This window comes from Cynocephalus volans, chromosome 10, assembly GCF_027409185.1.
Source record: "Cynocephalus volans isolate mCynVol1 chromosome 10, mCynVol1.pri, whole genome shotgun sequence".
Lineage (NCBI taxonomy): Eukaryota > Metazoa > Chordata > Mammalia > Dermoptera > Cynocephalidae > Cynocephalus > Cynocephalus volans.
In genome coordinates this window covers 51,690,902-51,718,631 of record NC_084469.1, presented here as the reverse complement: position 1 = coordinate 51,718,631, position 27,730 = coordinate 51,690,902, and the positions used below count along the sequence as shown (strand labels likewise).

The following is a 27,730-nucleotide window of genomic DNA, read 5'->3' as shown; positions in this document are numbered from 1 at the left end:
AGTCAGATTGTCTGCAAGATTACATGGGAATGGTTTGGAAGTATGGTCTCCCCAGCCTAACCAAGCACAGGTCCCTGCACACAGCAGGTGTCCAACTCATGCTTATTGAATGAATCAGTTAATGCCCTGTTCCCAGAGGTTGTCCCGGGACAGTTCCAATCTCATAGACCGCAAGCAGATCAAGAGTCAAGAGGGTTTAGGGGTCCCACACGCCGGCGCCTTAGGGCGCGGAGACCGGGCTCCAGGAGGGGAGAGGACGTAACCTTTAAGCAATAGGCGAAACCTTAAAGACCCCGCCACCTCAAAGGACCAAGTTGGGGGCGGGGCTTCCACACCCCATCATTTTGGATTGAACCATCGTCCGTATGTTAAGAGGAGAGAGCCTATAAAGTCCTTCTGCATCTTCTGCCAGCCCTCTTACCTCTCCCAGGCCAAAAAGGCGATGTATTTGCTTCCCTAAAAGCCCCACAGTTTCCGCCTAGGCCTCGTTACACCTCACAGCTCCACGCAGCCACACATTTGAGGATTCCCCACCTCCACCTCTCAGTGGCTCGCCCCAGTTTGACGCATTGCAGAGAAGGCCGGACCAATCGGTGCTGCGCTCTCATTTTCTCCATGGGCCGGGCCCAATAGTGGCGCGGCTCACAGAGGAACGCGTCACGCACTGCCGAATGGTGCCCCTCCGCCGGGGAGGGAAATAAAGAGGAAACAGGGGCGGGGCGCACGGCGATAGAAAGTAGTCCCCGGCGAGATCGCGCGCGCGCGTCCGACGGCAAATCCCGGTCCCGTGCAGGGTGGGGACAGGAGTTCCGCGGGCCTGTCGGCGCTGAGTGGGGCGCGGAGGGATCCGTGGCAGCCGCAGTGCGGCGGCACGCAGACCGGGCGGGGCGGGGCCGGGCGAGGCGGGGCGCGCGCAGCGGCCGTTGGGGGACCGTTGGGGCGGGCGGCGGCGGCGGCGCGCGCTGCAGGCAGTGAGTGTGGAGGCGCGGACGCGCGGCAGAGCTCTAGCTTCTGCAGCTGCTGCCGCCGCCGGAGGAACCTTGATCCCCGCGTTCCGGACACCCGGGCCTCGCCATGGTGAGTGAGGCTGAGGGGCCGCGGGGGTTGGGGGCTCTGAAGCGGGCACGGCGGGGCAGGACCCCTGAGAGGGCGAGTGAACCCAGAGTGTTTGGCGTCCGGGCCCCGGAGAGAGCCTCTGGACCCCGCTCTACCCCGCTATCGCCGGCTTTTGAACGCACAGCGGGACGTCTAGATCCCAGAAGAGGGATTTGGGGCTCCCAAAAGCTACTTGAGCACCAAGTAGAATGTTTAGACCCCCAAGTGGTCATCTCAGCCCTCAAAGAGAGGCATTTGAACCCAAAATGGAGCATCTGGACCCTCAAAGGAGGTGTTTGGAACCAAAATAAGGATTTTTGGACCCCGGGTGGGGCGTCTGGTCTCAAAATTGGGGTGTTTGGGACCCAGGCGGACGAAGTAAGGAACATTGGCTGGGAAGGGGGGCCATCTGGGCCCCGATGAAGGCTTTGGGTCCTGAAAGGATGCAGGAAGGGAGGAACGGAGGGAGGCCCGGCTGCTGGGTTGTTCCTGGAGGGGTGGCCACTGGGCTTCTGGGGGGCAGAAGAGAGGGTCAGGGATGGACGGTCACTTCTGCAGATTAGACTCTGGTGGGGGTTGTCTCCAAAGACGAGCACTGCAGAGGAAAGGAGAGTGAGGTGCAGGCTTAGGGGAGGAAGAACCTGGAGTGGTTGGCAGTGGAGGTTAGAAGATGCTCATGAAGCCTTTGGGGACTGAGAAGGATTGGGGTCATGGAGGTGGTGAAAGGAGATGGTGCTTGCCAGTAGTAGGACAACAGGGGGCCTTGTGGTTGATTTGCGGGGTAGCTAGAAAAGGTTCTGAGGTGACTTAGTGGGTTAAGGCTGTTTGTTGAACCTGGAAGAGGAATTTTTTTATTTTGGGGGAGGGTTAGGAAGGAGCATTGTATTTGGGTCCATGAGAAGATGGGTTTCCAAGTTGAGAGGTGGGAGAGGACTTTGGCTTGGGTGGTGGGAGGTGAGGTTGAAGGAAGACTGGGGGGCATTGAAGGAGAAAATGAATGGCAGCCAAGGTGGGCCTGGGTTTGAAGGTGGATGTGGGTGGCTCCCTACCAGTCTCCAGGGAAAGGCCAGGACAAAGACTGTTCCGTCTGTATGGAGAGTGGGCTGCAGGGGTCAGAGGGAATGGCTATACAGTCCCCCTTACCCAGGAAAAATGGAGTTGGGTGGAAGGCACCAGGGCAGTGAGAGCAAGTGGGCGGAGTTGTTCAGGCCCCTATTGCGCACTGAAGCCGCATGAAATGGGGGTGGGGATCAAAGTTTGGGGTGCATCAAATGAGCCAGCTTTTTTAAGCCTAGAAGCTTCACTCCCTCACTACCCCTTTCAGGCTAAGAGAGCTGCCTTTTCCAAACAGGAATGCTGGTTTCTTCATGATCTCCAGCTCCATGCACCATTCTGCATCTCCTCAATTGTGCCAAATGACAGTGCAGTACAGTGTGGCGTCAGTGACAATCGAATGCCTATTCCCATGCCCTCAGGGTGAGGGCTGCAGAGCTTGACCAGAGAGGACTTCTGCAGGGAACATTTCACTGGCCAGAGGGCCACTTGTTCTGTTCAGGGACCTCACTTGCATGCTTCTGTGAATCGACACAGCTAGGGCTTTGAGGAAAACCAGCAGACTAGTTCTTTCCTACTCCCTGCCACCCACAACACCCACAGCCCCCCCAGGCTTAGCCTGAGAACCGTGCGCAGCCATCCTCCCTGGCAAGGCTGGGGAGAACAGGCAGCCGCTGCTGTGTATCAGATCTCATACTTGCTGACACAGACCTGATGGCTCCTCTTGCCACTACCCCATTTTCCCCCAGCAGAACCTTGCTAAAGGAGCCCTGAAGCACTAGCAGGTGCCAACAGGCCCCCTACCTCCAAAATAGGATCCGAGCTTTGGCCCCAACTAGTTTCTCTTTCCATTAGTAATCAGCAAGGTGTGAGTGGGACAAGTCACTGTTAACTGGCCTTGGACTTTGGCCTGAGTTCTGTGGCTCCTCCTTGGCCCAAGTGAGGGGCCCTGGCCTTGGTTTCTGATCTCATCTAACACTGCTCTCTGGCTTTAGCTGGGGGCTGGGGCAAGACAGAGAAATAATACCCTCTTCCCTCCCCCACCCCGAGCTTTATTTTCTTGATCAGCCCCTTGCTGCAGCCTAAGATGAGGAATAAGGAAGCAGACCAGCTGGGTTATTTTGGAGATAGTTTTTGGTGAAAGCTTACAGTCTTCAGATCTGGAAAGAGAAAAAGTCCTGAAAAGGGGTCCCCAGCAATGATTGCTTCTCAGTCGATCAGTTTTCTGGACAGCAGCCATGCTTTGAGATCTATAGCTAGGAGCTGGGACCTTACTTGACCAAATAGGGGAGAGGGTCTCCTAAATGGGAGGGAGAGTGTTGGACAGACCCTTGGTGCAGAGCCACGCCTATTTGCAGCAACCCTGTAACAACAGAATGTGGCAGTGCCTCATATGCATCTTCCAGCTTTTTTGTGGGGAATGGTAGACACCAAACTCCTTGGGCATTCTGCAACCTGTCACAGCCACCTTACCCCAACCCCCAGCCCCTTACAGTGCTGCCTAAAGGTGGGGGAGAACTGGGTTTCTTGCAGAGCGGTGCAAAGGGGTGGGAAGGTCCCTAATTAGCCTTGCTTTTTCCATTCTAGGCCAGGGGAAGAGAATAAAAGCAGATGGAATGGCAGACCTCCTCCCCAGACACTCCTCTCCTCTCTGTGTTTCCTCTTCCCCCTCCCCTGGCATTGCCTGACTGGTAACCAGAAGCCCATCCTCTCTTCTCACTTTCCCCAAGCAGCGTCCTCAGGTGTCAGGACTTAGGGGCTGGGCTTGGGCTTTTTTCCTTATACAAGCCAAGGAAGGCAGATGGAACAAGGGCTCGTGGGCCTGGGGCTGCCAGGTTGGCGTTTAGGAGCCCAACAACCCTGAGTCCTTTATGAAGGCAATGCAGAAGAGTCTCCATTTGGCCTCTTACACTTCCCTTTAGACTGGACTTTTCCAGAATGTGCATGTGTGGTTTTTCTTCTCTACCTCCCTTCTTCCCCCTCCCTCAGCCATCTCCCCTCTGTCATCATCACTTTGATTTCCCCTCCCATTCTGCCTATTTGAGGCTTGGCCTTAAGTTTCTCTTCCCTTAGATTTTAAAAAAAAAAAAAAAAACTAGACCAGTGGTTCTTAATATTGGGGAGGGGGCGAGTACCTGGCCTCCAGTGGAAACTCTGGAACCTCTGTGTGGAATAATGCAAGTATACACAATAGTTTGCATCCAGTTTCTGGGGCTCTCAGACTAAAGGCTAGAATCCTGCTGAAGACTTTGAGCCCCTTTCTCCTAATTGTGAAAGGAAGTAAAAGAAGAGGAACAGTCATCTGGACCCACAGTTGTCCAGGGATATCGGGGCCTTCTTGGCACCATGCATGAAAACCAAGGAAAAGTTGTCTTAACTGCTTAAAGCCAAATATTGGGATTCAGCCCTCCATCTAGCTTCTCCCCACAGAATCTCTATACCTGGCCGATTCTCAACACACCAGTGCAGGAAAAGCTAGTCCCTGCATCTCCTCTACCCTACCCCCAAACCCCGCATGCAGCAAGGGCTGCCTGCCACTGACTGGCCGGTCCCCAGAGTGGCCAGGGCCAGAAAGGGTTAAAAACTGCAGCGTTGCTGGGGAAGCCAACTTCAGTCCTTTGCAGTCCTTTGCCACTGCTGCTGCCTCCTGCAGTCCCCTCTCAGGCATTTGTCTCTCCTGCCCAAAAGAAACAGAACAGAATGGTGCCCTGCCCTGCACCTACCCTGGAGGTGGGGTGGGGGGAGGCAGAGGGGTAGCACAGTTGCGGCTGCCTCCAGCCTGACCAGGGTTCTTTCAGATACTTGGAGCAACTCAGAGCCACCAGTTAGGAGAATTTTTGCCACTTGAGTCCATTCTGCCTGAGCCTAGTGCCTCCAAATAGGTGACACAGAAACTAGGAAAGATAGCCCCAGACATCTTTTCTCTGCCCTACCCAAGGACTGGCCTGTTTCAGTTTGGAGCCTTCTAGAGCTGCTTGATTAGGACTCTGGGGCAACTGCTCTATTCACTCAGCCTCTGGGGCTTCCATCGGTGAGACATGAACCTGTACCATGCCAGTGTGGCTGGTTTGGGGCTGCAGCAGGCATTTTTACCATCCCTGTGGCTCCAATGCACTGGGAAGAGACTTGAAGCCCATGGGTCCTGGTAGATCAATCAGGCCTGCGTGAGTTTCCAGCCCACCCTAGTACCCAGGTTTCTGAATCACCAGACTTTATCCTGGGACCTGGCCCTGCCTCAGACCCTGACTCTAGCATGCATTTCCCTTGCCCAGCAGGATTGCCGTGTGCAGCTGGCCTCACCAGAGGGGGCTGGGCTGAGTGACGAAGATACATCCCTGGTGGATGGCTGGTTCAGTGACTAACTTTCTCCTTCCTGCTTTTCTAGGCTGACCAGCTGACTGAGGAGCAGATCGCAGGTGAGTTTGCCTACCATATACCCCCCTGTCTTGCCTCAGGAAAACCTTTGCATCCCCAGCCAAATCTTATCTACCTAAGACTAACAGCTGATAGATAAATATGTATGTTCCTTACCTCACCTGTGCCTTGTGCCTAGAATGTTGGCAAATGTATATAAAAGCACACCAGTGCCCCAGTGACATCAAACCCCATGGTCCTGAGACAGACCTTCACCAGACAGCAAAGGCTGTGTTCCTCTCCTGGCCATGGGTCATCTAGGAGCCTTGAAATTAGTGGCTGCAAGACAAACCCAGCTGTTTCTCCAGCTCCAACCACATAGGCTTAGATGGTGAGCTCCCTGCCACCCTGTGGAGCTCCTGTCCCACTTTAGGAGCCGCCCAGGAGATGGCTCGTCACTCCCACCTCTGCACTTGCCTGCGCTTTGCACTTCCTTCTGCACGTGCTTGCACTTGCTTTTCCTCTGCCAGAAATGCTTCTCTCCCAGCTCTGAGCATGGGCAGCTCCTTCTCATCCTTCACATCTCAGCTCAAGTGCCACCTTGGAGAGGACTTTCCTGCCTTGTTTCAAGTAGACAGCCTTCCTTTAAACTCTCCATCACATCACTCTGCTGATTTCCTTTGCAGCCTTTCTCACTGTCTGAAATTATTTTATGTCTTCACCAGTTGTATCTCCGGTCAGTAGATGTGAGGTCCTTGAGTTTGGGGCTTGATTTTGTTGGTCCCTGCTGTACCCTCAGTGCCTAGAACATGGTAGGAGCTCCATAAAGTTTTGCTGGCTGAACAAATGAGCAAGTAAAGGATCGTATATCTCCTAGTGAACTAAAAGAAATCTCTGGATCCATGTAATTCATTTTTGTAGCCCCCCAAAACACCAGAAAGGCAGAAAGGTCAACTGCAGGAGCTGTTGTGTGATCAAGTATTTTACTGTGTCCCCCGCTCCCCCGACTGAGCTACCTAAAGACAGAGACCAGCTCTTGGTTTATCTCCATAGCCATAGGCCCGCACAAAATAGACAAGAGGGAAGACTCAGCGAATGGACCCCCAAACTCCAGCTTCACTGTCAGGTTCAACTAGCTATGTGACAAATACTGAATGCCCAGTTTCTGAAGTGGGAGGAGGCACCAATGGACTTGCCTTCTCCCCTCCCCCAACACACAAAGTCACACTTGCAGCTTCTAAACTTTGGCCCCAGGCAGCTATGGAGACCCACCAAGGAAAGCCAGAGAACTGCCTTGTTGTTTAGTGATCACGAGCTCAGAGTGCCCACATGACCTGTTCCCTGCCCCCCTCCCCAAGAACAACAAGGCCTCAGCACAAGGAGTTGCCAACATCCCTAAGGAGACTCTTAGCATTTCCTCAGGGCCCAGAGGCTCAGCATCACAGCTACTCAGCTGTGTGTGTCCCTCCCACCCCACCTGTCACCCACACCCCATTTCTCTGCCCTTGTTTAACACAAACACTCCACTTTTCACCCTGTCCCCATTAGCAAACTGTCCACCACCTCACCCCAGCCCACACCCTCTGAGAATAGGCTGCCAGGCATCTGTTTTCTGAGGGTTTGGGGGTAGGGGAGCACCAGGTGCCAAAATGGGCACAGTGGGAGGGCGGGAGCCACATGCTTCTCTCTCTGCTCAGCAAACAGCATCTCCCCTCTCCTGATGTGTCCCCAGCTGTGGCCTTCCCACTCAGCACCACTAGCTCCTCATCCTCCTGGCTTGGCAGCCATCCTCTCTCCTTCCATCTACCCCACCCACCCCACCCACCCCACGCACCGTCCGTCAGCCATGCTCTGCTGCCGACCACCCCCACCCTTCACCACACATGGTGGCTCAGCTCCTCTTCTGGAAGCGGGTAGCATCCACAGCAGGAATCTGGGCTGGCAGTATAATTCAAAGAGATTTAGTACCTACATTTCATTTTCAGGCTGGACAAAGGCATTCCACAGCCTCTCCTTCCCTTCTCTTCTCTTCCTAGTCAGTTGACCTTGGCTGGCATACTTCAGGTGAAGAATTCTCTTAGCTCTCATCCACTCCATGACTTTGATCCATTTCATCATTTGTGGGAGAGACCAAAGCTAAGGACCAAAAAGAAAGGTAGAATTATCTAAGGACAGCTGTCAGCCCATTTTTCCCTACTGTCCTCAGTGAACTAGTTTGGCTGAACCTAGAGATCGCTTTCCCTGGCACATAGTAGATGTTCAGTAACTGTTGGATGAAAGAAGGAAGGGTTCTGCCCTGAGCACTGAGGAGAGAGGGTTGGGCTAACTTGAAACTTGTCTCAGTTTCTTTAGGTAGGACTGGCTCCCTTGGCCTTCCTCCAGGGAGGGAGTCTAGCATCCAGCAGTAAGGATTTCCCTGTGGGCCTCCTGACCCCTGACTCTTTCTCTTTCTTCCCCCAGAGTTCAAGGAGGCCTTCTCCCTATTTGACAAGGATGGAGATGGCACTATCACCACCAAGGAGTTGGGGACAGTGATGAGATCCCTGGGACAGAATCCCACTGAAGCAGAGCTACAGGACATGATCAATGAGGTGGATGCAGATGGTGAGCCCACAAGGAGTGGGTGGGCAGCCCCATTCTTGGGCACCCCAAGTGACTGCAGGAAGCCTCCTTCAGGGCGATGAATGAGTCAGTACCTCCTCTGTCAGGGCTCTGGGGTCATCTCCTAGGGCCCAAGTCAAGAGCATTCCCCCCACCTTCCAGGGAATGGGACCATTGACTTCCCAGAGTTCCTGACCATGATGGCCAGAAAGATGAAGGACACAGACAGTGAGGAGGAGATCCGAGAGGCGTTCCGTGTCTTTGACAAGGTAAGCAGTCCTTTCCCAGGGTGTCTCTCAGACTGATGCCAGCCTTTGGACAGGTAGCAGAATCGGAGCCTCCAAGCCACCACTTCCAGGAGGCCTGAGTCCCAGTGTCAGCCCCACTGCCTGCCTGCCTGCTCTGCAGCCTCAGGCAACCCCTTTCACTTTGCTTCCTGCCCAGTGAGGGTGATGACGGTACCTGTCTGCTGCCTCTCTCCCACCGGGGCAAGTGCTGAGTGAAAGCCTTTATCCCAAACCCCCAGGATGGGAACGGTTACATCAGCGCTGCAGAGCTGCGTCATGTAATGACGAACCTGGGGGAGAAGCTGACCGATGAGGAAGTGGATGAGATGATCAGAGAGGCTGACATCGATGGAGATGGCCAGGTCAATTATGAAGGTGAGTCAATGCAAGGCTCCATCTCTGGGCAAGCAGAGAGTTGCAGCTTCAGGAACAAGCCACCAGGTCCCTCATGCCAGGGAGGGTCGCTCAGGGCTCAGCCTGGCTCACCTGACTTCCTCTCTCTCTGCTTCACTTCACAGAGTTTGTACAGATGATGACTGCAAAGTGAAGGCCTGCGGGCAGCTGGTGATGCCCGTTCTCTTGATCTCTCTCTTCTCTTGCGCGCACTCTCTCTTCAACACTCCCTTGCATACCCCAGTTCTAGCAAACACCAATTGATTGACTGAGAATCTGATAAAGCAACAAAAGATTTGTCCCAAGCTGCATGATTGCTCTTTCTCCTTCCTCCTTGAGTCTCCCTCCATGCCCCGTCACCTCTTCCTTTTGCCCTCCTTCCTTCTATTCACACGTTCCAAGGCCTGATGCATTCATAAGATGAACCCTCTAACCCCCATTCCCCTCAGGGGAGCCTCTGCCCTCCTCCAGCCCGGGTGGCTCTCCTCTGTTTCAGTTTGTCTCCTTTTGTTTGTCATCTTATTTTGGGTGCTGGGGTGGCTGCCAGCCCTGTCCCGGGACCTGCTAGGTTAGGGAACGAGGCCCTAACCCAGGCAGAAGAGCATGCCCTTTGCTGTTGCATGCAACCAGCTCTGTGAGTCCATGTGCAAGTCCCAGCAGCCTATTAGGGCAGGGGTGCCAAGAGAGGCATTCCAGAAGGACTGAGGGGGGATTGAAGAATTGTGGCATTGACTGGATGGTGGCCCAGGAGGGGGTTGAGGAGCAAGGGGGTCTTGGAAGCTGGCATTCTTTTATCACTTGAGGGGTTGACTCACAGAAGGGGACAGACAGAGTGGACTGCACTCAGATCCCACCGGCTGCTGTTCTGAACCCATCCGATTGGCTTTCTGAGGTTGGGCTGGGTGGGGGACTGCTCATTTGGCCACTCTGCAAATTGCACTTGCGCATGTTCCTAAAGCGATCTCAAGCTGTTCTGTAAATACCTGGTGCTAACATCCCGTGCCACTCCCTCCTCATGATGTACCCATCTACCCGTCCCACCTGCCTGAGGGCCTATCCTAGGAATGGATATGGGGTTGGTCACTTCGTAATGTACTGGTTATCCTTTCTTTTTTTTTCCCCCTTCATGCCCCTTAAAAGTTACATTCTGTTCAAAACCATGCCGGGCTAGCTGAAGGGTGGGGAGAGGGAAGATGAGCCCCCACCATGCTCTCAAGAGAACATACCTGCAATAAAAAATTTTGTCGGCCAGCTGCCTAGAGGATGGCAGCCAAGGGCAGCCTCTGCTTCCTGGTCAGCCAGCACCTCCTGCTTCTCCGTGGTGACTTGGCACCGCTTCCTCACATCTGTGCTGTCTGTGTGCCCTCCTCTCTCCTGCCTCTCCCCTCACCCACCTGCCTGCCCCCACACTTCCGCAGCGGAGAGCATGATCCGTGCCCTTGCTTCTGACTTTCGCCTCTGGGACAAGTAAGTCAATGTGGGCAGTTCAGTCATCTGGGTTTTTTTTCTTTTTCTGTTCATTTTATCTGGCTCCCCCCACCCCCTGCCCCCCACTGCCCAGGTCGATCAAAGTGGCTTTTCCTGGGACCTGCCCAGCTTGGAGAATCTCTTCTCATCCACCCTCTGGCACGAAGCCTCGGAGGGAGGGAGGGACGGGGTATGGTGGGTGACCCAGCCAAGAGCTGAGGGTAAGGGCAGGTAGGCGTGAGGCTGTGGACGTTTGCAGAATGTTTTAGTTTTTTTTTTGTTTTGTTTTGTTTTTTAAACCGGGCAATATTGTGTTCAGTTCAAGCTGTGAAGAAAAATATATATCAATGTTTTCCAATAAAATACAGTGACTACCTGACTTGGCTCTTCCCTCTTATCTCAGGTTCTGGGCCTGCCCCTGAATGGACTCCTTGGCCCTGCCAGGGAACAGCCACTACTCCTTGCTGGCTCGATCTAAAGATGTGTACCATCAGTGCAGTGGAGTAGGAACCTCTGAATCAGAGTTCTGATGCCAGCTAGATTGCAGGGTGGTTGAGGGCAACATACTGTTTGGGCCCTGAAGGCAGTCAGCTCCAAGTGCTCACCCAGGCCAGCATGGGGGATGCACACATGTAAATGGGGAGTCGGGGGTTGGGGGATGCGGGACATATCAGTCCACAAATGGACTGCAAACCAGGAACTGAGAAAGCTTTGAGCAAGCCCCTTGTGCGAGAGCACACAGAGGACTCGGCCCAGTCGGGTGGAAGGATTGAGCTGAGACCCTAAAGATGAGCAGTTACCTAGCTGTGCAGGGGAAGGAAGAGCATTCCAGTCAGAGGAACAGTGTGTGTAGAAGCCCTGAGGCAGGAGGAGCAGGGCACATTGGGGAGCTGAAAGAAAACCAGGGAGGCTGAGTAAGAACACAAAGGGAAGGCAGGGGCAGACCCTGCACTGGGTGCTTCTCAGCAGGGGGCTTTGGGGAAAGAGCTACTGATTCAGACAGTATCAGCCAGGCACAGCCTAAATGTGCCAAGTTTGGACAACAGGCACAGTCCAGAGCTCATCTAGGAGGTGGGGGACTTAGGGTTGGTTTTCAGATTTGAAACCAAAGGCCTAGAACAATTGCAAGCTACAGAGAGCTCATTAGCTTCCTTGTGGTAAGTGGGAATGTGAAGAAAGTCCTCCCAGCCCAGTGAGGCTGTCGTGGAGGATGTATCAGGATCCTCAGGGGGGCTTCTCTCAAAATACACATCCCCACCCCTCCTCCCAACTGCAAATCCTACACCCTCACAGTTACAGGGAATGAAGAGTTAACATACTGTCTTTAACGTCTGAGCTCCTCACACTCAACCAGAGGGGCTAGATACAAGTCGAGCAGAGACAAGTCAGTGGAATAAAAGAGCTTTCTACCATCTTCCTCTGGCCTTGGAAGGCTGAAGTCTGGCAAGGTCCAGCCTGAGGGCCTGCCTTATCGCAGAGATTAGTCCTTGCTGGGTCTTCCTGGCATGTGCCAGTCATCACAGCCCAGCTCTGTGGGGAAGAAGTTGGGAGTGGCAAGCCGTTTTCCCAGAGCGCCAGCTTCTGTGTCCCCTTTGTCTGCCATCTGGCTGTGGTTTGGCATTTGGTGGTGCGGTAAAGACGGTAGAGCGTAATGAATAAGAACTCGGGATCTGGGGCTCAACCACCTACCTTAGTAGCCCAGCTCCAGCACTTAAATGCATTTGTGGCTCTGGGCAGATGTCTCACTATCTCTGGGCCTCAGTGACCGTGTCCATAAAATGGAGGCATAATCTTACCTACCTCCTGGAGCCTTGCTGAGAATTGGATGAGTCAGTAGGAATGAGGCCTGACATACTCATTAAGTGCTTAGTAAGCATCATCCATTATTTATTGGGTGCTTCCTGCTTCACAGCCTATCTTCTAAGCTCTGCATCCATGATCTCATCAAACCTGTAAAGCAACCATTTGGGCTGGAAGCCATTAGTCCCCATTTTGCAGAGGTGGAATTCAAACTAGATCTGATTCTAAGGAGTCCAAGCTCCCAACCAATACATGTCCCTGCATGTATTAGAGTAAATGGTAGTTTTTTTAAAAAAGGCTGACTGGGCTGCGCCGGTTAGCTCAGTTGGTTAGAGCGTGGTATTACAACACCAAGGTCAAGGGTTCAGATCCCCATATTAGCCAGCTACCAAAAAAAAAGAAGTGACTTCAGCCAGGCCAGAGACAGAACCAGTAGGGAGGCCAGGCTGAGATTGGCATCACCATGGTGGGGTCTGAGATGGGAGCTGCCCTCTTCACAGCCAGGACACCTGTGGAAATTTCTGGTCTAGTTGAGAGGAAGACAGGCTTTGCTGTCCCATAGAATCGGGCTCAAATTCCAGTTGGACCACTCACTGGAGAAAGTCTTGGCAGCTCACTAAGCATCAGAGGCTACCTCTGCCACCTCCTGCTTGATAACCTAGAGCAGTGACTTCCCTTCTCTGGGCCTCAGTTTACCAGTCTGCAAAATGGGGAATAATAATGATCTGTAAAAGTAGGATTATAAAAATACCACTTCAGCAGGTGTGCCAAGCACTTTATAGATATCATCTCACCTAATTCTCACCCAGGTCAGATTGATTCATACTAACATTCAGGGCCGGCCCGTGGCTCACTCGGGAGAGTGCGGTGCTGATGACACCAAGGCCCCGGGTTCGGATCCCATATACGGATGGCCGGTTCGCTCACTGGCTGAGCGTGGTGCTGACAACACCAAGTCAAGGGTTAAGATCCCCTTACCGGTCATCTTTTAAAAAAAAAAAAAAAGACATACTAACATTCAGCACTACTTGGGGTGTGCATACTCTGTCCTGAGCATATAGGCATGAGATAAGTTAATTTCGAGCTCTGACAGTAAAGGAATGGAGGCTTGACAAATAAATCCTCTCAAATCACACCACACTTCTTGGAAGTGGCTGAACTGGGTCTCAAAACCCCAGCTCACTCAGATCCCAAACGCCCATGCTTTTAACCACTGCATCCGTTGCCCATGCCTCTCCACTGCCTATTATTTTCCCTCTTGGGCCCTATGTTTTGAAAGACTTTTACTCCCAGACAGGCTACATTATTAAATAATCATGACTTCTCCTTCCCATTGTTTATTAATCAAAGACACATAGATGCCACTCAGCTCCTAATGGCCGCGGGGCAAGCACTGAGGGGAGCTGACTGTAGCCCAAAGCAGGAAGTTCTCAGATGGGGAATAATTTCCAGTGCAGTCCAACGACCTGCTAGACCAACTCAAATCCTGTCCTGAGGAGGTGACTAGACAAAGGGACACACTAGGGGTGCCCAACCAGGGCCCTTGTGGGGGCTCCCCATGTTCCCCTCACTTCCCAGAGGGTAGTGCAGCCTTGTAGTACAGTAGCTCTGGGGCCACTCCTAAGTGTCACTCCCAGTGTGACCAGCAGGTGGGGCAATGACCACAAGAGCTGCAACGCCTGGGACCAGCCATGCATGTTGTGTATGTGTGTCCCGTGTTTAAGTCCCATCTGTGGGTCGGGCCTGGTGCTAGAGGGACAGAAATGAGTAAAGAAATGAATTTTTAAACTAATAAAATCCCTTTGAGGGAGACAGACCATTCCCAGCATGTCGCTTCGTGACCACCACCCAAGACTAGGGCAGGCACTTAGAACATGTTCTCAGATCCTTGCACTGTGCCTTCTTGGTACATATCACAGTTTGTAATTTTGTATCTTAGCTGCTTATTGTAACACACACTTATATGATTATTAAATTGTCGCCCCCTGGATCATGAGCGAGGGAAAGCCAAGGCTGTGTCAGGCACAACTATATCCCCAGCAGGTGCAGAACAGCCTCAGGACCAGAGCGGGCTCAAGGGAAAATATGTTGAATTAATGAATGTACAGGAAGCCAAAGGAAAGAGGTGTCAGATGCCAGAGTCAGAACTGTAAGCCCTACAGAGACACTCCTCTCTGCTTGGCTCACTTTCTTCTAAACCTCAGGTCCTGGAACAGCCATCCCTCCTCCAAGAAACTCTCCATGACACACCCCTAGACTCCTCTGGCCCCCTCCCAGCCCTGACCACTCTGGGGACAGGGCTGTCTCTCCCACTGTACTGTAAGCCCCAGGAGGGCAAGGCCAGGGCCATGTTCATCACTGCTGTGTCCCCAGTATCACAGGACAAGTCCTGACATAACAGTAAGCCCTCGACAAGACCTTGCTGAAGGAGTGGGCAGACACGTTTGTGCTATCACTGTAGCGAGTGCCATTGTGGAGCCAAAAAAGTGCTGAGAGTGTGTCAAGGGAGGAGTGATAAGTCTTCAAGAAGGAGGAAAAGTTTGATCAGGACCTTGAAGGGCAAGAGTTCTTTTAACAGATGGGGAAGGGGAAACAATTGTTCCAGGAAGAGTGAACTCGATAAGCAAAGACGTAGAGGCCTGAAAGCTAATGGCTTCTTTGGAGAAACCTCAGTTGTCTGACGTGGCCCTGGGCAGGGTCTGCAGCAGAGCCAGCAGGGCCTCCAAGCAGCCAGAGTCCTGGGAGCTTTGCAAGGAGGGGAGTGACTGCCCAGACAGCACAGCGGCCGGCGGAGAGCATGAACTCGGGTGGCAGGGGTCAGGACACCAGCCGGAAGAAGAGTTTCCACTCAGCCCCGAGAGCCCGTGGGTGGATGGGGGAAATCCATTCCTGGCCTGGCAGACAGTGTAGACAGATATCCAGTGAGAGGCAGTGGGGTCTGAGGTGAACCGTAGGATGTTAGACCTGGTGGGTAAGAGCTAGCAGAAAACCAGCTTCCACACTCATCCCTCCGCACACTTCCCCTCATCTGAAAACTGGGAATGATAATGGCACCCACCTCAGGTGGGGATGCCCTGGGCTCAAATGCTCACCCTGCGCTAGCACTTAGTGCCCTGAGAAGTCAGAGGGGCAGAAATGACCCACCTTCAGGGATGACACAGAGAGGTGGTGGGCACCACCTGGGGTCTTACCTGTCCCAGCAGGTCCCCTCTCTCTTTGCTCCCACCCCCAAAATGTCCCCACCCCATCCCTTCCTCATCGTCTGTGGGGTTGGGGGGGGTCTGTTCCTGCTGAGGCCAGACCAGGTTTGGTGGCAAGGGCAGGGTTCCAACCTGATGTTTCTTGACCTGTTTTTTTGTTTGTTTTTTTACAAGTGGACTTTTTTATTATTAAATTCAACCAATATAATATTACTCTGTCAAGATTGCTATAAAGGTTTCTAAACACTCTTAATTTTTTGTTAGTATTATATTCTTTTAGTTTTTATTTATTTTTTGGCAGTTGGCTGGTACAGGAATCTGAACCCTTGACCTTGGTGTTATAACTACATTTTTTTTTATCGTGTTAAGATACCCATAACATAAAAGATACCATTTTAACCATTTTAAAGTTACAATTCAGTGGCATTTAGTACACTCACACCGTGTGCAATCATCACCACTATCTAGTTCCAGAACTTTTTCATCACCCCAAAGGAAACCCCACATCCATTAAACAGTCACCTAGACACATTTTTAACTCTCCCAGACATCCCTTATTCTTCTGTAATTTGATTTGAAACACAGTCACTGAAAAAAGAAAAGTCAAAACAACGGAGCCAAGCATTGCTTTGTTTTCAAATCATGTTTGCCAAGATAACAACAGCAACAACAACAACAATGGCAACAATAGTAACATTTATTGTGGACCTTAGTCCAGGCCCTATGCTAACTTGCTTTTCAGAAGGAATCACTTAATCCCCAAAGCAACCCTGTAAACTAAGTGCTAGGTTATGATGGAAAGGAAACCAAGGTACAGAGAGGCAATTGCCCGTCTCAGCAGTGAGCTGGGCCCTGGAGATGACTAGATAAGGCTGGCTCCCTTTCTGCTCGCTGTGTGGCCCAGGGTAGGAGAGTGCCTCCTATGGACCTTGCTTCCAGTCTCTGTAGAAAGGCTCTAATGACAGGGAGTTGCAAGGATGGAGGGAGAGGTGCTAAGTGTTAGATACTGTTGCCTTTATAGGAGGCTTATGCCTCACCTACCCTGCCCTTCCCGAGGTGCTGATTTATTGTTTTAACCCAGGAGCAAGTAAGAAAGGGGAACTGGGGCTGGCTGTGCTGGTGGGTGGGGGGGCTTTCCCACTCACCCTCCCCACACCCTGAACACCAACTCACTTCCTTTCATGCCAGTCAGCACCCTTGATTCTGGGCCTCTCTGAGAGCAGGGAATGGCCGTGAGAAGCGGGGAGGAGGGTGGAAGCTGGAAATCACCCCAGAGGGCTCCAGGGCAGGGCAGAGACTTGTCTGTGTCCCCAACACCAAGCAGAGTCAATATCCACTGAGTATTCGTTGAATGAATTAATGAGTATTTGTTGAATGAATTAATAAATCTTTGAGAGGGCTCCAGGGACACGTGAGGGGAGATCAGGCTCTGTAAGGAGGCAGTTTATCTATTCAGGACCCTGGGGACAGGCACAGGACTTGGGTCTACATCTTGGGCAGTACCTGGGATCAGCACCCCCGACCCCTTCATTTCCCAGCTTCTCCATCTATCTCCCGCCATCCATACCCCCACAGTTCACGTCTCACAGCCCCCCAAGCTATGTGGAATTTCTCTGACTCTTTTCATACCAGGCACACATCTGGCAAGTCACTCACAGTGCAGCAGTTTCCCCTTCCTCCCTCCTCCCCTTGGGGTGCCAGGGCTCCCAAGTCTGATGGAGAATCAGAAGCCAAAGAGGCAGGGAGCTTTTCCAAGAATCCCTTGCTCTCATGGGACAGAGAGGGGGTGGTTCTCAGAGTGACTTGGGAGAGGGTGGGGCCATCCTCGGGGGCTTGGGCCCCCTTAATAGATGAGGATGGGTGCTGGAACCCTACCCCAAGCAGACCTGAGCACACAGAAGCCTCTGGGAACTTTTCTGCCCTTCTAAATATTTAGACAGTGAGATGGATGGAGAGTTGAGAGTCAGAGCAGGCTGAACGGGCCACTGGTTATTTTGAGAGAACTATTCCTTTTTGTGCTCCAGGGTAAATGTTCCCTCTTTCCCTCACTCTCCTCCCAGAGCCTGTAGTGGCCACCCTGAAGGAGGAGAAATAGCAGCTGATCACCCCCCAGAATTTGGGGACCAAGGTTCTGGCATCTGCAGTCATCAGCTGTATCCCTGATTTTCTGGCTCCTGCCCTGGGAAAGCAGGGCAGGAGATCACAGGGCCAGCCTAAGATGTCAGCAGAGGGAGCAGGCGACAACAGCCTCTGCTTTGGATGGCATTCCCACAGTGCTGCTGCTGGACGGTTGTGCAGGAGGTAAGGGTGCCACCTTACCCTCACCCCAGGCTGACAAAGGCACCCAGCTTCCCTCTTTCCCCCCAAGAGCAGTGGGGCCCCTCGGGTCCCTCCTCCCTGAGGCTGGCTCAGAGGGGGGTATCTGTAAGTCACCACGGACGGGCCCGGGACACAGCCAGCAGAACCAGAGCTTGAGTCGCTGGAAGACGGCCTTGCGGAAAAGGATGAAGACCCAGGGGTCCAAGATGGGGTTAAAGGCGTTGAAGCGGAAGGCCAGGAGGTCCCCCATCTCACTGCTGTCCGGGGCAACGGCCTGGGTGAAGCCGTGGATCTGAGGGCAGGGCAAGAGTGTCAGGAAGCACCCATGAGTCCTCCACCTCCCCCACTCTTGGCCCCTCCTCCTACATGCTCACCAGCAGGGGTCAGGGAGAGGTGGCATGTCAGGAGGGGAAGAAAATAAGATAAGATGGAAAGTAAGTAGCAAATGCATCTGGGGAGCAGGGAGAGAGAAATCCTCAGAAATAGCCAGCAGACACCCAGAGGGAGAGAAATGGGGCCCAGCTACGTGGGTCCCCCCACCTTTCGCAGCCAGGAGAACCCTTGGGCTCCGCAGATTTCTGAACCTGCCATCTCTGGGCCCACTGAAGCTGCATGCAGAGCTGTGGTTGTGCCTGTATGTAATCCGTCCACAGCTTCCAGTCTCTGAGTCATTGTAACCCCCCCCAAAAAAGTTCAAGGACCCCCAAATCCAGCCCAGCCCTTGTATTTTACAGAAAGAGAAACTGAGGCCTAGAATCAAGGTGGCATGAACAGATGTCACAGACACTGGGTGGGTACAAGGGTCTGTGCTCCTCCAGCGGTGGGGGCAGAGTGGGAGGCCTGCAGGAAACGGAGGTGAGGCAAGGAGATTCAAAGGGCAGAGGACACGAGACTGGGGCCCCGGGCTGGGGAAGGGGACAGGACAGTGGGTGGGAGGTCAGGCTCTGGGATCAGAGGATTTAGGTTTGAGGCCTGGCTCTGCATGATCATAAGCAAGAGACATTGCCCCTCATCTGTAAAAATGGGGACAGAACAGGGCCTTTGCGCTGTTTCCTGCTAAAGCTTGTGGAATGGGGACATACAATCACTTTGAAGATCATCTGAGGAAGTGTTTGTGAGTCACCAAGCATCGGGCGGGCAGAGAGCGAGTGCTCAGTGCTTGGTGGGTCTTGTTATCATGACAGGGTCAGGGGAAGAATGGAGGTGCATTTAGTTATGGGGGAGTGGGGATGCAGAAGGGAGAGAGAAAGGGTCAGGAGGAGTTAAATGGGACCAAAGCAAACTGGGAGAGACTTCTCCAGGAAGTCGGGAGTTGTTTGACTGTGGACAAAGCCTCTGTCTGACCTCTCTCAAGCCTCAGTTTCCCCACCTGTGAAACGGACACAACCGATGGAGGACAAAGTTGGGTACTGCCCTCCTCCTCTGCCCACTCCACCCCAGCTCCGGAGGGGACTCACCGTGAGAGGCAGAGAGCACACAGCCATGATGCCCGTCATGAGGGCCAGCAGAATCAGGTGGTCAACCTCGTCCACGCCAGCCCGCGGCCCAGGGACCAGCGAGCCCTGGTGACGCCTCTGCTGGCGGTACATGCGGCAGAGGCTGAGGGTGACGGAGCCATTGCAGAAGACGATGGCGGCCACCAGCAGGGCCATGAGGCTGGCGTAGGCCAGCGAGAAGGCACAGCCGCCCGGCTCAGCCGAGCGCATGCGGATGAAGCACCAGCTGCCCGGGCAGTACTGCTGGTGTTGGCCTAGGCCCAGCAGGGGCAGCGAGCAGAAGAGGGTGCAGAAGGCATAGATGGCAGGTAGTGCCAGGCGCGCACAGCGCGGCCCGTCCAGCTGGGCATACAGGTAGGGGTGGCTGAGCGCCAGGCAGCGCTCCACGGCCATGGCGAAGAGGATGAGTGTGGCGGCCAGGCCAAAGAAGGTCATGGCGAAAGCGAAGGCGTTGCACAGTGCGGGGCCGCCCCGGGCCAGGCCCAGCAGGGAGCTGTTGCGAGCGTAGGCCACGAACACCGCAGGGCTCAGAAAGCACGTGCCCAGCAGGTCCGTCACCGCCAGCCCGGTGACCAGCACCGCGAAGGCCGAGGGGCGCGACCACCGCTGTGCCCCCAAGATGCCCAGCGCCAGCCCGTTGCCCGCCACACCCGCCACAAACATCAGGGTGCTGGTGGCCGGCCCTACCGAGTCCCGCACATAGGTAAGGTTCCGGCACGAGTCCGCCATCCCCTGCCGCCGTCTGCTGGCCTGGGCTGGAAAGGTCCCAAGGGCAGGAGGTGGGGGGTCAGAGGCAGCGGATCCTCCTCTGCTGCCCACTCACATGCCCACCACCACACAGGCCCTTATGGCAGCTGCGGGTCTCGCAGCCACCCCCAGCTCTTGTGCGTGTGTCTGTGTCTGTGTCTCTCCCCCCTCCCCCTCCCCTGCCCACCCTTATCTCTTTCCTTCCCTATCTCTGTCTCTCTCTTCTCTCTGTCTCCATCCTTCCCTCTCCAAGTGTCCCTGGTTTATTCTTTCTCCGTCTCCCTGTCTCTGTCCCTTCCCTTGGCCACCCCCTCGTCTCCTTCTGCCCCTCCCGCCCACCTTCTATCCCCTCCTTCTCTACATCGCTGCTTTCCCAGCCCCTCCTCACTGCACCTCTCCAGCCTCTCTGTCTCTCCTTTCGTCCCCTCGCTTGCTGCAGGTCCAGCTGTCTGTGGCAGTCTCGGTCTCCTGTGGCAGCTTCTCCTTCCCTCCCTCCTTCTCCCCCTCCTTACTGACTTGCCTGCTCACCCAGGCTTCTTCATTTCCTCTCTCAGCCCCGCCTTCCCTCCCCCCACCGCCTGCCCCCCACCCCCCCACGTCCTCCAGAGGCCCTGGGCTCCCTGCCGCCTTCCCTCGCTGCTCCCCTGCTCAGTGCATCCATCTCCTGCCTCTGCTCCCCCCCACCCAGGCCCGATCACTGAGCCACCTGCCACCTCCCTAAGCATAGGTCTCTGCCCTTCTCCCCATCCCCTCGTGGGGATCCCTGAGTCATCATCACTCAGGAGGAGGTGGGGGAGGCGGGCCAGGACAGGACCTGAGGGGCACAGCTGACCAGTCCTCGAGGGGGTGGCCACAGCCTGAGCCTTCCGGGGTGGACTCTGGGATCTATTCTGGGCTCCAGGCCCCAGGGTTAAGACATTGCCCAGGGATTGAGAAATGACCAGGAAATTCCTCCCTGATGCAGTGTTTTCCAGACACTATGGCGATTTCTGGTCCCTGGACACAATTCACTTCTTCCAAAAGGCTGAGGTAGGAGGCGTCCTGGCCAGAGAAAAAAATTCCAGTCCCTCGATCCTGTCCCTGGGCTCTCGGCTCATACACTCAGAACCCTGAGAAAGGAGCATAGAGGAGGGCATATTTGGTGTCCAGCTGTAGGAGACAGGCCTGGAGGACTTCCAAGGCCCATCACCAAAGGGGAGCACTCTGCCGCCCTTTTGTTTCTCACCCCAGCGCTCCCAGGCCCCAGGCGACCTTGACCTCCAGAAATAATATTTTGGCCACAGACAGCAGCCGTCCAGGGCTGTAACATCACTGCCACATGGATATCTCCCACCCTCCCCAAACACACCCCCAGCCTCGGGCCAGTGTGGTCAGCCCACATGTCCCAGCTGCCAGCACAGTGGACATGGCCCCGTCCTCACTGAGTTCATGGCTTCCCAGGCAGCTTCCCAGCCCAGATGGAACCTTGGAGACCCTCTCAAATACCCCTTGTTTTTCAGGGAGGCAGTTTAAGCCTAGAGATTATGAACTGGGGTTATCATCTCACATTTATTCAACTTGGGTTCTTGATCCAATTCAACCACTTTCTGGAGTGTAATGGTCCCAGGCAAGGACAGGAAGCTGCAGTACCACAGTTTTCTCACTGTACAATGGGTGACACCAGCTTCACAGGCCTGGCAGCCAACTGTGGCCAGCAGCCCATCCTAGAGCTCTCTTCATAACAAGGAGACAGTCTGTGCAGATGTTGTCTCACATACAAAGCCAGGAGAGATGGTCCTGACCCAGGCACTAGATTGTGGGCAGCTGCAGCCTTGCCCTCTCCATCCCAGCCCCCATGACCACATGGCCCCTTGCCCCTTCTCCCCATCTCCCTATCACCCATGCCCAGCTGGCACCCCCAGCTTCCGGCAGGATGGATGCCCCAGTTCCAGCCACACTGGGCTCCCTGAGGAACACACAGCCATGCTCTAGGGGCATTTGTATGTGCAGGTCCCAGGCTTTCTGGCCATGCAGTCCCCCCTTATGCTCTTTGGTCACCAAGCAGACCAGAGGGAACTCAGGAAGTTATATCATATTAATGAAGGGATGATGCCTGGCAGGCTGACGTCCTGTCTCAGCATCAAGGGGGTTGGTAGGAGGGAGGGAGGTGGGGAGCTCTGGTTCCCGAACCCTCCCTCCCTCTAGCTTCCTGTCTCCTTCAGGAGCATTAACTTTCAGGAAGTCCCGTCTGCTCCCATGCCCAGTGGGACCTTGGACAAGTCCCTGCCCCCTCCAGGCCTCAGTTTCCCTCCCTGTGCTACTCAAGGCCAAGAGCTCTGACAACGTTGGCGTCAATTCTGTACTCCTGCATCAGGAGCAAGTAGGGGTGACAGTGACTGTGACTCATTCCTAATGAGGGGACTAAGGGTCTTGGGAGTCTCTGCCAGTGCTAGACTTGTCTCCACTCCCCTTCCGGGAACACCCGGCCTCCTTCCTGGCTGTGGCCCCAGCCAGGGCCCACAGGCCAAGCCCACAGCAGGAGCCACGAGGGGTTCCACTCCCAACCAGGTGCCTTGGGGTGAGGGGTCACCGGGCTGGGCTGTGGGAGGGTTGGCTTCTGGGGGCCGAGGGAGCTAGGGAAGAAACTGCCTTGGGAGGGTGAGTCAGCAGCTGTCCTCTCTCTACCCACCACTAGGAACAGGCCTTGGGCCTCCCCAGAAAGGGAGGACCCCGGGGCAGCAGGCAGAAGAGGGAGGACAGACCAGAGACCACTGAGAATGGGGACCAACTCAGGGACACGTGGCACTCGGGAGGGGAGGGAGATGGGAACCCAGGAGAGGGTGGTGTGCTAAGGGTTGTGGCTGTGGGAACTTAGTGTGTGAGTCTGTGTGGGATAACTGGGGCCTGCTGGGCCTTAGTGAGCGTTTTTATCAGCATGGTGAGTGAGTGTGTGTGTGTGTGTGTGTGTGCACGCGTGCACGTGCACGCACCAGTGGGTGGGCCTGTGTGAGTTCTGAGGGTGTGTCTTCATCAGCAGTCTGGTTTCTATGTTGTGTGTGTATTGTGGGCACATTGGACTGTGTGTGTGCATGTGCACAGCTGTGTTTATGTATGTTATATTGTCAGCTGTGTGTACGGGGCATGGATATGGCTGGGTGTGTATGTGTGTGTGAGGATGTGTATAACATGGGCTAATGTGTGTCTTTGCAGGCATGGGTGTGTCTACGTGGGTGGCCTTGTGGGCAAGGTTTTTCTCGAAGGGTATAGCTAGGTCTATTTGTGCATCCATGTGTGTCTGTTTATTGGGGGTTCATGTGTTTCTTTATGGCTATCTCTACCTGCGTGTGTTTGTACATGGAGTGGGGGCCTGGTGCAGTGGGAGAAAAATAGGTTTTGAGGCTCATCTCCACTGCTCACCAATCACTTGCTATGTGACCCTGGGAAAATAACTTCTAGCAAAGTCTTGGTGTTCTTCATCAAATGGCTGCCTTGACTTGCTGGAGTGTTATGTGAAGATAAGAGACAATTCACCCTGCCTGCCTCTCAGGAAGCCCTCAGATAGCTGCTGGCTTTATTATTCATTCAACAAACCCTAACTGACAGTTTACTGTGTGCCAAGGGCTAGGGGCACAGAGGTGCTCCGAGGGCAAATCTGATGGGTGAGTATTACGGGTGTAACACTCCTCACAGCATGAGGAGCCTGGGCAGGTGGGCCCTCAGTGCAGTCATCTCATCTGTTGGGTATCCTCAAGAGGGCAGTGCCAAGCAGACCAGGAAACTGATGCTGCAACGAGCCTCTCCCACACCCACTGCCCAGTGCCTCTGGCCACCTGCCCAGGCCTGCTTCTGGACATGCTGCAGACCTAAGATCCCTGCTTGGCCTAGGCCTGACCCTCTCCTGACTCCCTGGTTTCTCCTGGTGCTGGCCCTGGGAGGAGGTTCCACACACACGTGCGCCACCAGCCGCTCATGCCTGCCAGGACTGCCTGTCCGCCCGTGTCCTCTGGCTGCTTCAAGAAGCTGTTATGTGTTCATCCAGATCTGTCCCGCTTTGGCAGGTCCCAACACCTACAGCAAGGAGCCATTTTTCTCAGCCCACGGACTTCCACCCCTAATGGGCTCCAGCCTACCTACCTGCTTCTCACTCCGGCTCAGTCTTCTCACTGCCCTGCCTTTGCCTCGGTTGTGCCCCTCACCTGGAGGTACCCTCACTTCCCATCTTTCAAGGTCCCCCTGGGAATCCCCTGAACCTCTCTTGAATGGTCATCCATCAGATCCTTCCACTCCAACCTTAAGCCCCAACTGGTCAGGTGACATCACCTCCCAATTCCTGCTTATCTGTCTGTAAAATGTGGATAAACAGTCGCTTTGGGGGCTATTATGAGAATTAACTGAGATGGGGCTTGTGAAACAGGACCCCCAGTAAGTGATGGCCAAGATTATGGCTCATCCTAGCTCTGGGCTTCCCTTGCCTCAGGGTCTCAGCCTTGCCACGCACTGCTCTGTGCTCACAGAGAAGACAGCTGGGGTGGGGCAGCTAAGAGCTCTCGAGGTCTGGGGGCAGAAGTGGGAGGGGATTGCTAGGAGCAATCGCTTCTCCCTGTGGCCACCCCTCCACCTTTTGGCCTGGCTCTGACCACAGCCTGGGCCTGGCTCCAGAGCTGACATCACAGCTGGGGGTGGCAGGAAGAGCAGCTGGTGACTAGAAGCTGGTACTGCTGCTGAGTTGTAAAATTAATAAGATTATTCGGGTCTGCACTCATGGAGGCTGGTCACCCGGGGACCTGCCCTGTTCCTTCTCTCCTATCCCTTCTGGCTTCTGGCTTCTCCTTCCTCCCGGTCTCAGTCCCCCATCCTCCCTCCCACTTATCCTCCAGGCAGACTTCTCCTCCTGGTCTCCTCTGTGTCCCATTCCCACTTGCCCTCCCTTGGCCAATCCAGGTCACAGCCAGCCAGCCCCATTTGCTTTTCCACAGTTCCTGTCCCCCAAGACCAGCAATGTGAAGGAGGAAGGGTTTGCACTACACAGCTTCAAGATTCCAGGGCTGGAAGGGTCTAAATCCCAACAGTCTAGTCTCAGGGAATCCTTACACTTGTGAGGTGCCAAACTCCAGAATCCTAGTTGAACAAGGGGAAAGGACCCCAGGATCCTGGCCCCACAGAGTTGAAGGACTCTGGAATTGCAGCCCTCAAAGGTCCTGGGATCCTCAATTTCTTTGCATGTCAGGTTCCAAGCTGCAAGGATACTGTGTCTTCTGGATCCTTCCCTCCCAGCATCCCTCCACCCTCCTGCTCCACCCCTCAGCTCATCCTTGGCTCTCTCACTGTCCCCTGTCTCCCCTGGGGCTCCCACAGACATGATGCAACCAGGCCGGAGCCAGCTGAGAGGTGGGAGGCAGGAGAGAGATGTAATTACAGCCGATTCTGCCTCAATCCTACAGGAAGCTCAGAATCGGGACCCAGGGGACCCTAATCTGATATTAATAATGGAGCACTTGCCAGACTCACGTAGGGCCCTCTAGGGAGGGAAGACCCACTGAGCCACCTCCAGCCAGATCCAGGGGTCCAGCCACCATCAACCCAAGCTGGGAAGCAGGAATATCAGGCTTGAGGGAAGAGGAAGTGCAAAGTGAGAAGAGGGGAGGGAGTCGCAAACTCAGTGGCCCTGAGTGGGGCAGCTGTCTGGTATAGGAATCCGAACCCTTGGCCTGGGTGTTAATTCCCCCCATTTTCAACAGAGACACGGAATGTTTCACTTTTCATTCCACTATAAGAAGTCTCTGATGCATGGTGGAGACTTTGGTAAGCTGGAAAGCCCAGGCCCCATCTCAAAGCGCATGCTCACCCTGTGGGTGACCAGATATTACAATTTCAGAGAACCCAGAAATATGGACTTTCACATGAAATACCTCTATTTTTCAATTTGGCAATCAAGTCAAGAACACCTTTTAACATCATGTAGGCCAACAGTAGTGAGCCAAAAAACTATAACTGCAAGCTATGTTTGTACTGCAGGCCCCCAGTGTGTGAACTGGGAAACAGAGGGCAGGACCAGGGCTGTCACAGTCACCACTAATGTCCCCAAAACAAAAATAAATTTTTGAATGAAGGAATGTACTCATTAATTTGTCTCTTCTCCCTTCTAGTTATGCTTCTCTCTTCTCTGAGTCCCCAAGTTTTATTACTACCATGTCCCAGTTCAGATGTCCCCTCATCCAGGAAGTCCTCCCTGATCCCCAAGCTGAGTCAGGTACTCTCTCTGAGTTCCCCAGCCCACTGAGCTCCCTGACCCCAGCCTTTCCCACTCTGGATCATCACCATCTGGGGATAAATGTGTCTCCCACTGGACTCTGAGTCCCAGGAGGGCAGGCTGTCTTTGTCATGGCCACGTCCCCAGCATCACTCAGCACATGGCTGGTCACAGAGCAGGTACTCAGGGAGTGTGTGGAAGAATGAATGAACGAATCAATCAATCAATCAATCAATCAATAGAGAAAAGTTCAGTGCTTGAGGACAGAATGGGCCTGTAATAGGGGGTAGTAGATATGGAAAAGAGGGTGGAGTCATCCAGGGGATGAGAAACGTGGGAGGGGCCCCTAAGACTCTCCAACCCAGGAGGAAGGAGAAGAGGGAGGCCAGCTGAGGGGTTCGGGGAGCCCTGGATTCCACAGTCCTCACCCCGTGACCTCCTAGCTGTGTGACTTTGAGTAAGGGACTTCCTTTGGCTCAGTTTCTTCATCTGTAAAATGGGTATCATACAAGTAGTCAGCTGCTTTCTGGGACTGTTGGGACAGTTAAACAAGTTCAAGATCAGGTCGTGGAGCGCTCAGTCGAGGACAGAGCACTGAGGGCTCATTTCCTCCGAGGCTTTCATGAAGTTGTATTCACTCGCATCCACACAGCCCCACACTCCACACACACTCAAGAGCAACGAGAAGGGACACAGGCTCCCCCACGCTGGCCCCAACCTCTGTGCGTGCCTCAGTTTCTCCGAAAGCACAAGCACCACCACAGTCACCGATTTATTGGATTCATATTTTAGCGGGGGATGGTAAGCTGTCAGGAGGGTTCAGAGCAGGACGCAAAAGAGGCGCTTGTCGCGGAAGGGATTCTCAGCGGCGGGTACCGGCGTCACTAGTGGGTCGTCTTTGGCGCGCGTATCGCAGAAGGCCAGCAGTTCTGCCGCCGCCTGTGACACCTGCAGGCACGGGGGTGCGGAGGTTGGCGCCCCGCCCCGCCCTCGCGGCCACGCCCCCCAGGGCCGCCCCTAGGTGGGCCCCGCCCTGGCTGGCCCCGCCCCTCGCCCGAACCCCACCTCTTGTCCCTCTGGTTCCACAGGGGACCCTCCCACTGCGGCTCTGGGCCCCGCCCCCAGCACACCCCAGTGCAGACCCCAACCCCAGAGCTCCCGCCCTATCCCCACCCCGAGCCGGCACCTTCATGCGGTCGATGTTCACCTCCAGCTTCAACTGTTCCACCGTCTTGCGAGCCTCGGCGATCTTGGCCATGTTGTTGGACATGGCTGCAGCGGGAAAGGAGTTAAAAGCCGGGTGGGAGTGGGGGCTGCGGGGTAGGCCGGGACACGTCCGGGTCCGGAGGCAGGAGCGGTCGTGGTGGTGGTGGTGGTGGTGGGAGCCGGTAACAGGGGCGTGGGTGGAAGGGCGCACGAATGGGGTGTCCGGAGACAGGTGGAGGGAGCGACAGATGGACAGAGAGGAGAGGGACAAAGGAGGGATGCACAGAGGGGGGTACCTAGAGGCAGGTGGGGAGAGGAACAGAAGGAGAAGGCCACAGGTGCTGGATCAGGATCCAGGGATCCAGGTGTCCTCAGCCCCCAGGAATAGAGCAGGAGCCAGGAGGGGAGCCCTCCCCAGGCCAATTAGCGGTGGCTCCAGGAGGAGCTGGGAATTAAGATCGCGGCGGGAGGGGCGCAGAGGGG

The 27,730-nt window shown here is 54.5% G+C and overlaps 3 protein-coding genes across 3 annotated transcripts; 1 reads left to right on the top strand and 2 right to left on the bottom strand.

Annotated features, from left to right (window-relative positions):
- The first annotated feature begins 916 nt into the window (after positions 1-916).
- CALM3 (calmodulin 3) lies at positions 917-10,629 on the top strand. The gene is made up of 6 exons (XM_063109672.1): positions 917-1,077; positions 5,534-5,564; positions 7,963-8,106; positions 8,266-8,372; positions 8,630-8,765; positions 8,909-10,629. The coding sequence occupies exons 1-6, from the start codon at positions 1,075-1,077 to the stop codon at positions 8,935-8,937; spliced, it is 450 nt and encodes a 149-aa protein (XP_062965742.1). The 5' UTR covers positions 917-1,074; the 3' UTR covers positions 8,938-10,629.
- A 6,842-nt stretch (positions 10,630-17,471) lies between these two features.
- On the bottom strand, positions 17,472-19,794 carry PTGIR (prostaglandin I2 receptor). Its single transcript, XM_063113194.1, has 2 exons — positions 19,027-19,794; positions 17,472-17,861 (listed from the first exon to the last, which is right to left on the bottom strand). The coding sequence occupies exons 1-2, from the start codon at positions 19,792-19,794 to the stop codon at positions 17,472-17,474; spliced, it is 1,158 nt and encodes a 385-aa protein (XP_062969264.1).
- Positions 19,795-26,860: 7,066 nt separating this feature from the next.
- GNG8 (G protein subunit gamma 8) lies at positions 26,861-27,311 on the bottom strand. The gene is made up of 2 exons (XM_063108882.1): positions 27,228-27,311; positions 26,861-26,989 (listed from the first exon to the last, which is right to left on the bottom strand). Exons 1-2 carry the CDS (start codon positions 27,309-27,311, stop codon positions 26,861-26,863), a joined length of 213 nt encoding a protein of 70 aa, XP_062964952.1.
- Between the last annotated feature and the right edge of the window lie 419 nt (positions 27,312-27,730).